This window comes from Carcharhinus amblyrhynchos, chromosome 31 (genome assembly GCF_965287045.1).
Source record: "Carcharhinus amblyrhynchos chromosome 31, sCarAmb.v2.hapA, whole genome shotgun sequence".
Classification (NCBI taxonomy): Eukaryota; Metazoa; Chordata; class Chondrichthyes; order Carcharhiniformes; family Carcharhinidae; genus Carcharhinus; species Carcharhinus amblyrhynchos.
The window spans coordinates 15,662,487-15,677,970 of record NC_137354.1 but is presented as its reverse complement, the minus strand read 5'-3'; the positions used below and the strand labels follow the sequence as shown (position 1 = coordinate 15,677,970).

Here is a 15,484-nt window from a genome sequence, read left to right as displayed (position 1 = left end):
CAGCATGCAGCCCACTGAGGGGGGAATGAGGGGGCTTGCCCTGTTCATTCTGCTTGGTAACTGAGAAAGGAATTTAAAACAAAATTCTGCACAGTAATAACTCAAGGGGAAATTAAGTTAGTTTCGTGTTCTATTCTTTTTAATGCTACAATGCTCAGTATTAATATTAGAAATTGTGGGCAGATACATCACAAACAATCCCTGGCAACGCCATCCTCTGTGTGAATGTTAATGCTTCTCGAATAGCAAAAGCGATGCAAGGCTGCGTCTGTGATCTCTATTATAGCATATCATTTTAATTGACTGCTGGTCACAGTCAAGCCACCCAAAAGAATGTCAACTGTAATCTTGCAAGTGTGACAAGTGCCTGCCCCGTGGTAATGATTCAGATTTTTATTTCTACTGAAGGAGACTGAAAGGGCCAAAATATCGTGGGCAGCAATTCTGCTGAAGTGCGAATTGTGTTTTGTAGAGTCATAGAAAGCAAGAGGCCACTCGGCCCCTCTCTTTTTGTCTTCTCCCTCAAAGTCACAATTTAAGTAGTTCTTACTTAAATGTTTAATAATGTCCCTCTTGTAGGTTTTAAGGAATGTAAGTTTAGACCAGTAGTGAAAGAATCCTAACAATGGAACAGCCAGTTCTTAGATTCCTTACAGAGCAGAAGAGGCCATTCAGCCCATTGAGTCTGCACCAACCACAATCCCATCCTGGCCCTGTTGCCATAACCCCACATATTTACCCCGCTAATCCCCCTTGACACGAAGGGGTAATTTATCATGTCCAATCAACCTCGCTCACACGTCTTTGGGAGGAAACCAGAGCGCCCAGAGGAAACCCACGCAGACATGGGGAGGAGGTGCAGGCTCCACATAGACTGTGACCCGAGCCGGGAATCGAACCTGGGTCCCTGGCGCTGTGAGGCAGCAGTGCTAACAGCTGTGCAGCCTTGGCGCCCAAGTTGTAAATTTAAAATGAAATGTGCAAACATTTGTGATGAACAAGGCTGGGTGGACGGGTTGGATGAAAATGTCCAGCACCAACACAGTTATGTTTGTGCTGTAGTGTTCTATGTTCTATGTTCTATGTCACCTGAGCTACTCCCTGTATACCGGCCCATGCCTTGTCTGTATCACGGACCAATTAATTGGGAGGCAATCAGAATGTAGTTCCATGACTTTGAAACAGTCTTCAGAACTTTCCGCCCATTCACACCAGCAAAATCTTCCATCCCTTCCAACAGTTCACCCTCGCCTCAGCGTTCCAGCTGCATGGGATGGATTCAATGGGAAACCCCATTAACAGAGGATCCTGCCAGTGACAGGATGCCACCTCCCTCCACGGGAAACATGCCACTTTGTTGGGGGGGGAGTCAGAAAATCTCGCTCATCGCTCCTGTATGTTATTTTATACATAAAGAAACCTGGCTGCCAGATTTAACCTGATTAATATGCTGTGCCTGTGTGGTGGTTACCAGCTCTTTGAACAGAGAGGAGAACCCAGTGTACATCACAATAAGTCTGTAGTTTTGTTACTCCTGGGAAACTCTATGGAGTATATGCCATAGGTGAGTTGTAGGAAACCAGGAATATACGCCTCACAAGCAGTAGGAGGCCATTCAGCCCTTCCAGCCCCCTGCACCATTCAATAAGATCATGGCTGATTGGATTGTGGCCTCAACTCCTCCTTCCCAACTGCCCCTCCACTACCTATCACTCCCTTGCCTGTCAAAACTCTGGCTAACTCTCCCTTGAATAAATTCAATGACCAAAAACAACAATTTCATAAAAGTGGCAAAATGTGGTTATACTTTGCAGTGGGAAGATTTCTGTATTACCTTCAGCGGAACCTAGTCAGAGGTAAGCCACATGAATATCGTGATACAATATAGATAATTAAAGTGTTTGCTAAAATAAAGTCTTGAATTTACTGTGTGATGTTAACATACAACACACCGACACAGTGATTAGCACTGCTGCCTCACAGCACAGTAAGAAGTCTCACAACACCAGGTTAAAGTCCAGCAGGTTTATTTGCTAGCACAAGCTTTCAGAGCGTTGCCCTTCTTCACTCACCTGAAGAAGGAGCAGCGCTCTGAAAGCTCGTGCTACCAAATAAACCTGTTGGACTTTAACATGGTATTGTGAGACTTCTTAATGTGCCCAACTAGTCCAATGCCGGCATCTCCACATCATGGCCTTCCAGCATCAGGGACCCAGGGTTGATTCGTGGCTTGGGTCACTGTCTGTGTGGAGGCTGCACATTCTCCCCGTGTCTGCGTGGGTTTTCCCCGGGCGTTCCACTTTCCTCCCACAGTCTTATGGACGTGCTGGTCTGGTGCATTAGCCATGCTAAATTCTCCTGAACAGGCGCCGGAGTGTGGTGACTAGGGGATTTTCACAGTAACTTCACTGCAGTGTTAATGCAAGCCTACTTGTGACGCGAATAAATAAACTTAAATACAACTGCCCCACTGTTAATTAAACTTGTTCTTGCTCACTTAACTGTCGCAATATTTTGTGGTATAATTTGCTAAAATTGAAAGGAGTCAGAAAGGAAACATTACTTTAAAAAATGTTTTACATTTTAAAAATATCAAATAATGATTAAAAGTAGGCAGATCACACTCCGCACTGTATTAATTAATTTTCATCGTTCGTTGACAGGAAATGACACTTGACACATCGTTAAGTGAATCTGTGACAGCTAATCTGGGAGTAATTAAACACAAAGTGGAGATGCCAGCGTTGGACTGGGGTAAACACAGGTCGCGTTTGCTACCAAATAAACCTATTGGACTTTAACCTGGAGTTGTGAGACTTCTTACAGTCATTAAACGCTCATGGATCAAAGATTTTACAATCTTCACACAATTTGATTCCCTCTGTGTAATCTCAAGAAACAGTTGAAGTCTCAAATTACGGTAAAGGCTATGGGTCCTGTATAACATCCTGGCAGTGGTACTGAAGACTAGCTGTGCCCCTAGCCAAATGGTTCCAGTACAGCTACAACACTGGCATTTGCCTGGCAATGTGCAACATTGCCCGTGTATGTCCCTCACACACAATCTAACTGGCCCATTTACCGCTCCATCAACCTACTCTTAATCATTCGCAAAATCATAGAATCCTACAATGCAGAAGGAGGCCATTTGGCCCATTGAGTCTGGACCAATCACAATCCCACCCGGGCTCTATTCCTGGAACCCCTCATATTTACCTGACCAATCTCCCTGGCACCAGGGTCAATTTAACATGGTCAATCAGCCTAACCCACACACATCTTTGGGAGGAAATCGGAGCACCCGGAGGAAACCCATCCAGACACGGGGAGCAAATGCAGATCCCGCACAGACAGTGACCCAAGGCCGGAATTGAATCTGGGTCCCCTGGTGCGATGAGGCAGCAGCACTAACCACTGTGCCACCCAGTGATGGAAGATTTCATTGACATGGCGATCAATTGGCAATTATTCAAGAATGACCTGCTCACCGGCGCTCAGTTTGGCTTCAGCCAGGGACACTTGGCTCCAGACTTTATTGCAGCCTTGGTTCAAACACGGACAAAGGAGCTGAACTCCAGAGGTGAGGTGAGAGTGACAGCCCTTGACGTCATGGCAGCGTTTGACCAAGTGTGGCATCAAGGAGCCCGAGCAAAGGCAATCAGGGAGAAACTCTCAACGGCTTGTTGTCAAACTGAACACAAAGGAGGATGGCTGTATTGGTTGGAGATTAATCATCTCCTTCCTGGGGCATCATTGGGCAAGTTCCTCAGCCGCTTCGTCAATGACCTTCCCTCCATCACAGAGTTCAGAGGGGATGTTCACTGATAATTGTCCAATGTCCAACCCCATTCACAACTCCTCAGATGCTGAAGCCATTGCGATTGTATGCAACAAGACAAGAGCAGCATTCAGCCTTTGACTGATAAATGGCAACTAACATTCATACCACACACACACAGACACAGACACACACACACACAGACACACAGACACACACACACACATGCCAGGCAATGAATTTCCAACAATTGAGATTCTGACCATCTCCCTTTGACATTCCATAGGACGGCATGATGGCACAGTAGGTTAGCACAGCTGCCTCATAGTGCCTGGGAACTGGATTCAATTCTGGCCTCGGGTCAGTGTGGAGTTTGCACGTTCTCCCTGTGTCTGCATGGGTTTCCTCCAGGTGCTCTGGTTTCCTCCCACAGTCCAAAAATGTGTGGGTTAGATTGACTGGACATGCTAAATTGCTCCTTAGTATCAAGGGGACTAGAGCAGTAAATATGTGAGGTGACGGGGATGGACCCGGGTGGGATTGTTGCTGGTGCAAGCTTGAAGGGCCAAATGGCCTCCTCCTGTAGATTCTATGATTCTATTGAAAGCTCCACTCTCAAAATCCTGGAGGTTAGGTGAAAGTGAACAGGACCCCAGCCACAATCCCACCCAAGCCCTGTAAACCCACATAGTTACCCTGCTAAACCTCTGACACTAAGGCGCAGTTGGCATGGCTAATCCACCTAACCCACAACCTTTCAACTGTGGGAGGAAACCGGAGCGCCCGGAGGAAACCCACGCAGACATAGGGAGAACGTACAAAACTCCACACACTCCCCTTTGACACCACTTTCAAAACCACGGCCTCCTAGAAGGACAAGGGCTGTAGTGGCATGGAAATGCCCACAAGTTGTGGGTGCCCTTCCAAGTAACAAACCACCATGACTTGGAATGCTATTGTTGCTCCTTCACCCTCACTGCATCCTCTCTAACAGCACTGTGGGTGTACCTACACGACATGGCCTACAGTCATTTGAGCTCCTCATTAACATCTCAAGGGCAATTAGAGATGGGTAATAAATGCTGGCTTTGCCAGTGACACCCACATCCCAGGTACAAGTACAAAAATGAAGGTGGAATGAACACCCATTTCACATAGACATCAATCGCATACATTTTTCATTGAAGGGATAACAGAATAATTTATTTCCCTGGCTCTTCATTAGTACTTGCATGGTAACTTTCGCCTTGCCGCCTCTGTTTCATGCTGTGATAAATTCATGGCATTAAGTCCAATTTAACAACGATACTGGGTAAAGCACATTGACCTGTTCAAATTGCAATTTTCCATTACACACCAGCAGCAAGAACCCTGCAGTCAGCAGTGTAATTAATAACTTCCCACTCCACAGGTTTGTATAGCTGGCTGTACGGCATTTTGGACTGTGAAAGTTACATGAATATTAATATTTTTTATTAGTGGTAATATGTGTTCTTAGCTCAGCCAGTAATAGGAACCTGCTGCTCAAATCAAATCCTTATGAAACTGCCAAGTTTAAATTCCATCTTGTCTTATATCAGTGAGAGACGGAGATGGAAATATAAACTAAGCACAATGATTAAATTGTATCACTTTCACCAAGCCCATTATCTTGCAATTGTGCCTCTGTCTGTATATGCCGTGTTTGTGAACTCAACTCTCCACTCACCTGATGAAGGAGCAGTGCTCCAAAAGCTCGTGATCCCAATCAAACCTGTTGGACTTTAACCTGGTGTTGTGAGACTTCTTACTGTGCCCTCTTTCACAAGATTAGCCGCGGGTGTTCTGGGGATGGATAGAAATCTTCGTTATCCTTATCATTTGACCATCATTTGCATTTATGTAGGGGGGTTTAGCGTAAAAGCAACTTGAAAAGCTTCTTTTTTGCAGAAACGTGATGCGGACAATGGGCGCGATTTTAGGGCCTTGCTCAAACGAGACCAGAAACTCCTGCCTGAGGTCAATGGTCGTTCCCAATGTCCGTCCCTCATAGCGCCAGGGACCTGGGTTCGATTCCCAGCTTGGGCCACTGTCTGTGTGGAGTTTACACATTCTCCCCATGTCTGCATGGGTTCACTCTGGGTGCTCTGGTTTCCTCCCATTGTCCAAAAATGTGCAGGTTAGGTCATTTGTGAAATTGCCCCTTAGTGTTATGGGGATGTTGGGGTGATCTGTAGGGTAAATGAGTGGGTTGCGAGTGTGGGGGCCTGGGTGGGATTGTTGTCAGTGCAGACTCAATGGGCTGAATGGCCTCCTTCTACACTGTAGGGATTCTATGGGAATCCATGGCAGGCGAGGTGGTAGAATTCCGATGAATAATTGAGCCAAAGGAGGTGTTAAGTGAAGTCACTTGAAATGTGGTCAGTGGATTAGCTTAATGAGGGTCCTAAGAGAAGATGAGGTGGCATTGTGGCACAGTGGTTAGTGTTGCTGCCTCACAGTGCCAGGGACCTGGGTTCAAGTTCAGCCTTGGGTGATTGTCTGTGTGGAGTTGGCATGTTCTCCCCATGTCTGCGTGGGTTTCTTCCAGGTGCTCCAGTCTACTCTGATAGAAACCATAGAATCCCTATAATGCAGAAGGATGCCATTCGGCTCATCGAGTCTGCACCAACACCAATCCCACTCAGGCCCTATCCCCTCATCACACATATTTACTCCACTATCCCTCTAACCTATGCATATCTTTGGACACTAAGGGTCAACTTAGCATGGCCAATACACCTAACTCACACATCTTTGGACTGTGGGAGGAAACTGGAGCACCCAGAGGAAACCCATGCAGATACGAGGCAAATGTGCAAACTCTGCACAGTGACCCAAGCTGGGAATCGAACCCAGTGAGGCAACACCTACCACTGTGCCACCATGCGCCTATTGTCCTAATATGTGCAGGTTAGTTGATTAGCCATGTTAAATTACCCCTTAGTGTCAGGGGAAAGGGTAAATATGAGGAGGTTATGGGGATAGGGCCTGGGTGGGATTGTGGTCAGTGCAGACTTGATGGGCTCAATGGCCTCCTCCTGTAGGGATTCTATGACTTTGAAGTGGGAATGACAACATTGTTAAAAAAAAGGGAATATTGGAGAGTGGGAGCCAGGTTGTTGATGGTATGGCTGCCAGTGATGGGGGCAAAGGGAAATGGGGTACACAAAAGGGCATTTGGAAGAAGAGAGTAGGATGGGGAGGGGCAGAAATTACAAAGACATAGAGGTGCAAGGACATGGGGGGGGTGGAATTAAATATAATGTTGAAACATTTCAATCCAAGACAATCAAGAGTCTGGCGCTATTGAGAATGGGAAGAATTTCATACCCACTCACAAATGCTTCAGAGCCCATTTTCCAATTATAATGACTGGGGTTAAACACGGAGACATAGACAGCCAATTTACACACATTGTGGCCCAACAGAAGCACAAATTGATCAAACAACCAGTTAAACTGTTTGCGTGGCCTTGGTTAAGGGAGGTTACAACACAGAGAAATGAGTTAATTTGCTTCACACGGTACACAGGAAATACACAGACGGATCCTCAGTTTAAATGTCCTTTCCAAAAGCCAGAACCTCCAACAATGCTGCAATTCCTGAGCAGAGCTTTAAAATGCCACCTCAGAACATGGTCTCAAAGTCTGGTGTGCAACTGTATGCGCAGATTCCTGGTTCCAAGGTACAAATGCTACCAATCCTCTAGTCATTTTTTAAAATTCAATCAAAGGGGTGGCTATCTAGACCAGTATTTATTGCCCATCCCTAATTGCCTTTGAGAAGGTGGTGGTGAGCTGCCTTCTTGAACTGCTGCAGTCCCAGCGGTGTAAATGCACCCATAGCTCTGCTAGGGAGGGAATTCCAGGATTGTGTCTCAGCGGCAGTGAAGGGACGGCCCACATGTTTTCAGGGTGGTGAGTGGCTTGGAGGGGAACTTGCAGTTGGTGGCGTCCCCGTGTGTCTGCTGTCCTTGTCCTTCTAGGTGGGAGTGGGCTCGGGTTTGGACGATGCTTATTGGAGATGGAATCTCAGTAGTGCTCCATTTTCAGGCAAATTAACTTGTGGTTTAAGTCCATTTAGGTGGGGCGTCACTTGGATCTTAGAAGTGCCTCACTCATCCCCTTGGCCCACATGTTATGGCCATTGATCCTAACCTCAGCCTCTGTATTTCTTATATCTTCTTTGTAAATAATTGTCTTTTCTCCTTGAACTGACTTTTTTTTTGTCTCATTCCAAGGGGTGGGCAGGAGGTATGGATGAAGGAAGGTATTTTGACAAATGTGGATTAGCAGCAGAGAGTCTCATCAAAGAGTTGGAAACTCATGAGAAAAAGACACAAGAGACTGGCTAAGCAGAAAGTTATATTTAATTGTTCATACGTTGGGTAGTGGAATGGAAATGATTTCAAGGATAATCAATTCAATGGGTTCCAAAGCATGTTGAGACAAAAACAAAAAATGCTGGAAAATCTCAGCAGGTCTGACAGCATCTGTGGGGACAGAATCCATGGAATCCCTACAATGCAGAAGGATATGATTTGGCCCATTGAGTCTGCACAAACATCATCCTACCCAGGCTGTAACCCCACATATGAACCCCACTAATCCCTCCAACCTACACATCCTGGGGTACTAAGGAGCAATTTAGCATGGCCAACGCACCTAACCTGCACGCCTTTGGAGTGTGGGAGGAAGCCGGAGCACCCAGAGGAAACCTGTGCAGATACGGGGAGAACGTGCAAATTCTGCACCCAAGCCAGGAATCGAACCCAGGTCCCTGGAGCTACGAGGCAGCAGTGCTAACCACTGTGTCACTATGCTGCCCACAGTCACATCTTCTGTACCAGAAGTGTTCAACATCTGCACAGCTTGGATTGCGGGCTAATGCAGACAGATGTTAACTATCGTTAGAATACTAATGTCGCTCAGGGAGTTAACATTTCACACAGGGAATACTAAGTTGGCTATTTCAAGCAAGTTCCTGAAAGCTGAGCTTCAGGCATCTGTGCTTAAACATGAGCAGAGCACAAGCCAGTATCATTTTAGTTAAGATTAGCTGGATTAGGAGTGATTACAGTTTGATTTGCTATTACAAAGACCTTATTCACTAACAAACTGTTATGTATGGCATGGCAAGAAGGATAAAGCATTTAGTTTCAATTACTAAGGATTCTTTTTTTCGGCGAGCTGAGTTCTGGTCTTATAACATTTATAATAAACCATTTTGATATTTTTGTGTGGCCCCAGCTCCAGCATAACATAGGGAGGGTACACAGGGGCAAGCTTGCTTGACTTTGCCTCATTAAAGTTATTAAATTGTTCATGTCTAATAAGGGCAACCCCAACTGCTCTACCAGTCTAATACAACTTCCCTCTGCATTATCTGATATTTCCTTTCCCCACATCAATCGCTTTTCTAACCGTCTGGGTGCGGTCTGTTCCGATCAGATGAGGAGCAGTCAAGTGGTTCCGCTCTGTTCCCACTCCTCATTTCATCACCACTGCTTCTGATAAAGAGGGACGTTCTTGCCAGTTCTCTGAGTGTTTAACTGTTTATGTGCTGTGACTATAAATGGTACAGAGACAGGTTTCCTTGGGTTTTTCAAGAACAAAATCGAGTCTAAGAGAAAAATAACGTTCCAATTTTCATATTTGAAGTCCACCCACACACACACACACACACACAGACACACACACACATGCTCATGCATATGCACACACATGCCCATGTAGACGTAGACACAGACACACACATACGCACTTTTATGCAAACACACATATGTACATACACACACACCCATGCACACGCACACAAATACACACACACATAGACACACTCATATGCAAACACACATATGTACATGCACACACACACGCATACACACACACACACACACACACACACATGCACACACATAAACAACTCCTAGCAATGTTTTTTGTTTTTCTTATTCATACGTGGGACATGGGTGTCGCTGGCTGGGCCAGCCTTTATTGCCCATCCCTAGTTTCCCTTGTTCAGAGGGCAGTTCAGAGTCAACCACATTGCTGTGGCTCTGGAGACATATAGATAGGTGCATTGGCCATGCTAAATTCTCCCTCAGTGTAGCTGAACAGGTGCCGGAGTGTGACGACAGGGGATTTTCACTGTAACCTCACTGCAGCATTAATGTATGCTTACTTGTGACATTGATAAATAAACTAAACTAAGCCCACCTCTTTTTCTTTTTTGCGTATCCTTCCTAAGTGACGAATATCCTTAAATATTCAGTTCCCAGTCTCGTTCACCCTGTAACTGTATCTCTGAAATGGCTATTTGCCTCAGTTTAGGCCTTCAAATAATCTACTTGTTGTGAATGATGCATGCATTTGGATAGAGTATCTCTAACCTTGCCTTTTTAACATCACTCTCTCAGCAGTAGGATCCTATTTGATGCCTGCCTTTGCTTCGCCTGCTTTCTAATTTTGCTTACTACTTCCTATCATCAGTTTTGCTTCCCTCCAACCTAAGCTCCCCCTCAGGTTCCACCAGCTGCTGCCAATCTAGTATAAACCCTCCCACTAGCAAATCTGCCCCCAAGGATGATAGCCCTGGTCCAACAAAGGTGCAACCTGTCCGTTTATACAGATGCCACCTACCCCAGAAATGGTCCCATTGCCTCACAAATCTGATGCCATTGCTCCGACACCAAGCCTCAATCCACATAGTCAATCACTCCATCATCCTAATCATCTGCTCTCTAGCATGTGGCACCATAAGTAATCCTGAGATTAGTTACTTTTGAGCTCATGCTTCTTAATCTCTTTCCTAACTCCCTAAACTCTGTTCCCAGGGGGGCGGCACAGTGGCACAGTAGTTAGCACTGCTGCCTCAAAGCACCATGGACCCAGGTTCAAGTCCAGCCTCGGGTCACCGTCTGTGTGGAGTTTGTGCATTCTCCCCGTGACTGTGTGAATTTCCTCCGGGTGCTCCAGTTTCCTCCCACAACCCAAAGATGTGTGGGTTAGGTTGATTGACCATGCTGAATTGTCCCTTAGTGTCAGGGGGATTAGTGGGGTAAGTATGAGGGGTTACAGGGATTGTGGTCAGTGTAGACTCTATGGGCCAAATGGCCTCCTTCTGCACTATAGGCATTCTACGGTTCTCGTCCCTCTGACTATCAATGTTGTTGGTACCAATGTGGGTCACTACCTCTGACTGTTCGCCTTCCCTCAGCAGAACAACCTGCAGCTCCTCCATGACATTGTTGACGCTGGCACCAGACAGGCAACATACCATCCTGGTGTCATGTCTATGACTGCAGAAACTTGTCTGTTCCCATTACTAACGACTGCCCTATCACTATTGCTCTTCCATTTCTCTTTCTCCCCTCCTGTGCAGCTCAGCCACCTGTGACGCCACGGAAATGGCTTTTGTCGCACTCCTCCAAGGAACCATCGCCCTCACCAGTATCAAAAATGTGAAGCTAGTGAGTGAACGACTTGGCCTCAGGGGTCTCCTGCGCTACTTACTTTGGTTCCTTAGATTGCCTGGCAATTACACATTCCCTCTGTGCCTTCTTGTTCCTAAATTTTACTGCGACCACCTCCCTAACCATGCGATCCATGTAGTTCTCTGCCTCATGGATGCAATAGAGTGACTCCTGCCACCGTTTGAGTTCCGAAACCTGGAGCCTGTGACACTTCCTGCAGTTGTCTCAGATATTGTGGGCGGAATTTTACGGCCTGGCTGGAGCAAGACTGGAAATTCTCACCCGAGGTCAACGTACGTTTCGATTGTCCACCCCTCAGCTGCTCTGAATCCGTGACGGGCAAGGTGGTAGAATTCTGGTGGGTGTGTCCATGACTTCCCACGTGCCACAGGATATACACTCCACTGTTGCCCTGCCATATCTTAACTTTACCAGCTATTTATTATAGTTAGAGTGAGTAGAATAATTTACCGGTAAATCAGGTTGTTCCTCTGTACTGAAGTAAGGGCAAAGCATCCCATTTCATTGCTACCTCTTCCACCAACATTCAATCCCTCCACCACCCACGCAGAGTGGAGCCACATCTACCATCGACAAGATGCACTGTAGGAATCACCAAGGCTCCTTAGACAGCACCTTCCAAACCCATGACCACTTCTGGCTAGAAGGGCAAGGGCAGTAGATACATGGGAACACCACCACCTACAAGTTCCCTTCCAAGCCACTCACCATCCTGACTTGGAAGTATATCACTGTTCTTTCATTGTGGTGTTAAAATCCTGGAACTCCTTCAATAACAGCACTGTGGTGTACCTACACCACACTGACCACAGCAGTTCAAGAATATAACTCACCACCACTTTCTCAGGATTAACTAGGGTTGGGCAATAAATGCTGGCCTAGTCGGCAATGCCCACATCCTGAAAATGAATTAAAAAAAAACAATCTCAGGCAGTGCATTCCAGATCCTAATCCCTCGCTGTGCGAGAAGTTTCTCCTCCTGTTGCCATTGTTTCTTTGACGAATTACCTTAAATCTGCGTCCTCTTGTTCCTCATGGGTGGCACAGTGGTTAGCACTGCTGCCTCACAGCACCAGGGACCCGGGTTCAATTCCCGGCTTGGGTCACTGTCTGTGCAGAGTCTGCACATTCTCCCCGTGTCTGCGTGGAACTGAATGGAATGTTTCAGTTGAGGCCAGTATGATTTCCTTGCTCTTGTATACTAAGTGGCTATTTAACAAGCCAGGAATAGTGTATGCTTTATTAACTACGTTCTCAACCTGCCCTGCCGCATTCAATGACTGAAGCACACATTTTGCCAGGTCCCCTCTGCCCCTGTACCCGCTTTAGAATTGTACCTCTTATTTTGCATTGGGGCAGCATGGTGGCACAGTGGTTAGCACTGCTGCCTCACAGCACTGTTGCCCTTGAGAAGGTGGTGGCAAGCTGTCTTCTTGAATCGCTGCAGTCCATGTGATGCAGGTACCCCCACAGTGCTGTTAGGGAGCAGTTCCAGAATGTTATCCCGGTAACAGTGAAGGAACGGTGATATATTTCCATGATAGGAAGGTGAGTGTCTCGGAGAGGAATTTGAAGGTGGTGGTGTTACCAGGCATCTGCTGCCCTTGTCCTTCTCAATGGTGATGGTATAGGTCCGGTAGGTGCTGCCGAAGGATCCTTGGTGAGTTCCTGCACTGCATCTTAAATGATACACACTGCTGCTACTCTATGTCAGTGGTGGAGGGATTGAATGTTTCTGGAAGGGGTGCCTATCAAGGAGGCTGCTTTGCCTGGATGCTATCGAGCTGCTTTAGTGTTGTTGGAACTGCACTCATCCTGACTTGTGCCTTCTAGATGGTGGACAGGCTTTGGGGAGTCGGGGGGGAGTTACTCGCTGCAGGATTCCTAGCTTCTGGCCTGTTCTTGTAGCCACAGTAACCACTGTGGCACAGTGGTTAGCACTGCTGTCTCACAGCGCCCAGGTTCGATTCCCAGCTTGGGCCACTGTCTGTGTGGAGTTTGCACATTCTCCCTGTGTCTGCGTGGGTTTCCTCCAGGTGCTCTGGTTTCCTCCCACAGCCCAAAGACGTGTGGGTTAGGTCGACTGGCCATGCTAAATTGCCCGTTAGTTTCAGGAGGACTAGCTAAGGTAAATGCATGGAGTTATAGGGATAGGGCCTGGGTGGGATTGTGGTCGGTGCAGACTCGAAATGTCCTCCTTCTGCACTGTAGGATTCTATGATATGGCTATCCCAGTTCAGTTTCTGGTCAATGCAAACTCCCAGGATAGTGGGGGAAATCCACAGTGGTAATGCTATTGAATGTCAAGGGGCAGTAGTTGGATCCCCTCTTGTTGGAGATGGTCATTGCCTGGCACTTTCTTGGTGTGAATGTTCCTTGCCACTTGTCAGTCGAGATATTGTCCAGATCTTGCTGCATTTGGACGTGGATCACTTTGATAGTTGAGAAATTGTGAATGGTTCTAAACATTACACACTCATCAATGAACATCCCCATAAACAATGGATGCACATTCGTTTATGAGATGTATTTGCTTGTGAAATATATCTAGTTGGAGATTATAAGGCAATGTGAAATCACGGACGATGAAATTAACTTTGTGATCCCACATTTCCCAATCCATCTGGGATTTTTGGAATGTCATCGATAGAGTTTAATTGGACCCGGTTGAATAATGCTAATGTCCTGCAGCATTTGTTCGAGCCTTTGGGAGATATTTCAAAGGCCTGGTATCTGGTTTTTGCATCTGAAGAAGTCAAATAAATTGCAATAAAAATGCTGGAAAGACTTAGCAGATCAGGCAGCATCTGTGGAGAGAGAAACCGGGTTAATCTCAATGACCTTTCATCAGAAGAATGTTAAGAGGTGTGAGAGATGTTGACCAAGCATGGTTAGTGTAAAGGGTTAGAAAGTCTGTGATAGGTTAGGAGTTAAGAGTTTACATTGCAAACAGGATAATGATGTAAGATAAATGGAGATGATCATATAGCAAGTGAAGAAACAAAGGAAGGCTATGGAAAATATTTGCTCCTTTTATGCTGTAGGAAGGGATGCCCTGCGGCATGGTACATTGACAAGACCATGGTGACTGGACACCGCTCAACAATCACCAGGCAGGAGTCTTCCTTTCCTGTCAGGGAACACTTCACCGTCAAGGGTATTCAGCCTCTGACCTTCAGGGAAGCGTTCTCCAAGGCAACCTTCAAGACACATGACAACGCAGAATCGCTGAGCAGAAACTGATAGCCAAGTTCCGCACATGAGGACGGCCTCAACCGGGATCTTGGGTTCATGCCACCCTCACCATTTGGCCTGGGCTTACAAAATTCTATTAACTGTCCTGGCTTGAGACAATTCATTCCTCTCTAACCTGTGATTATCCCTCACTCCATTCGCATTGTCTGTATCTGTAAAATTGATTACCTGCAAAGACTTGCACTCCAACTATTATCTTGAGTCTGTGTCTATACATGCCGTGTTTGTGAACCCAACTCTCCACTCACCTGATGAAGGAGCAGCGCTCCAAAAGCTCGTGCTACCAAATAAACCTGTTGGATTTTAACCTGGTGTTGTAAGACTTCTTACTTTTATGTCTATTACAGTATTTCTTGAAGTCTCAACCCTGTTGTGATGTAGGAATTTACACACAGCAAAAGCCCAGATAATCAGTTTATTTATTGACTGAGTGCTTGAAATATCGACCAGGACACTGGGGTACTGCCTTCCCACTTCTCCAAAAGAGTGCTGTGTAAAATGGAACAGGGTTGGATATATAGGTAATACCCTCCAGGTATCTGCGTGAGTCTCATCCAGGCACTGTTACAAGTAACCCATTAGACAAAAGACATGGCGGGCTTTGACAAAGGGTCATTGAAACGTCAGTTCTTTTGTCTTCTTTCAGATGCTGCCAGACCTGCTGAGATTTTAGTTTCAGATTCCAGCATCCGCGGTAATTTCTTTTATAAAAGAAAGGGGGTGCTTTTTCTCATCTTCTTTGAGCAGTTTTGTTAATTGTTAACACTGGGAAAAGAGATGGTTTGGCTGGATGGAGGTGGGGCATCAAGAGATGAATACCCAGTCAGAGCTTACGACCTTCATTAGAGTACATGGGGTAAAACATCCAATGACAGTGTTAGTTGGAACTGATCAAAGTCTGTTCTTGGTTATTGATATTGTTTCTCTCTCTAGTT

General features: G+C 46.1%; 1 protein-coding gene across 2 annotated transcripts in view; it reads left to right on the top strand.

Annotated features, from left to right (window-relative positions):
- The window catches only part of fuom (fucose mutarotase), a 144,260-nt gene extending 129,475 nt beyond the window's left edge, over positions 1–14,785 (top strand). Inside the window, exons 6-7 of one of the 2 annotated variants that reach the window (XM_080215623.1) lie at positions 1,815–1,856; positions 14,339–14,785. In XM_080215623.1, the coding sequence (XP_080071749.1) occupies positions 1,815–1,856; positions 14,339–14,537 (241 nt within the window). In that variant the 3' untranslated portion in view covers positions 14,538–14,785. The remainder of the gene's footprint in view (positions 1–1,814; positions 1,857–14,338) is intronic. The other variant, XM_080215624.1, reaches the window with a different exon arrangement.
- The last annotated feature ends 699 nt before the right edge of the window (positions 14,786–15,484 follow it).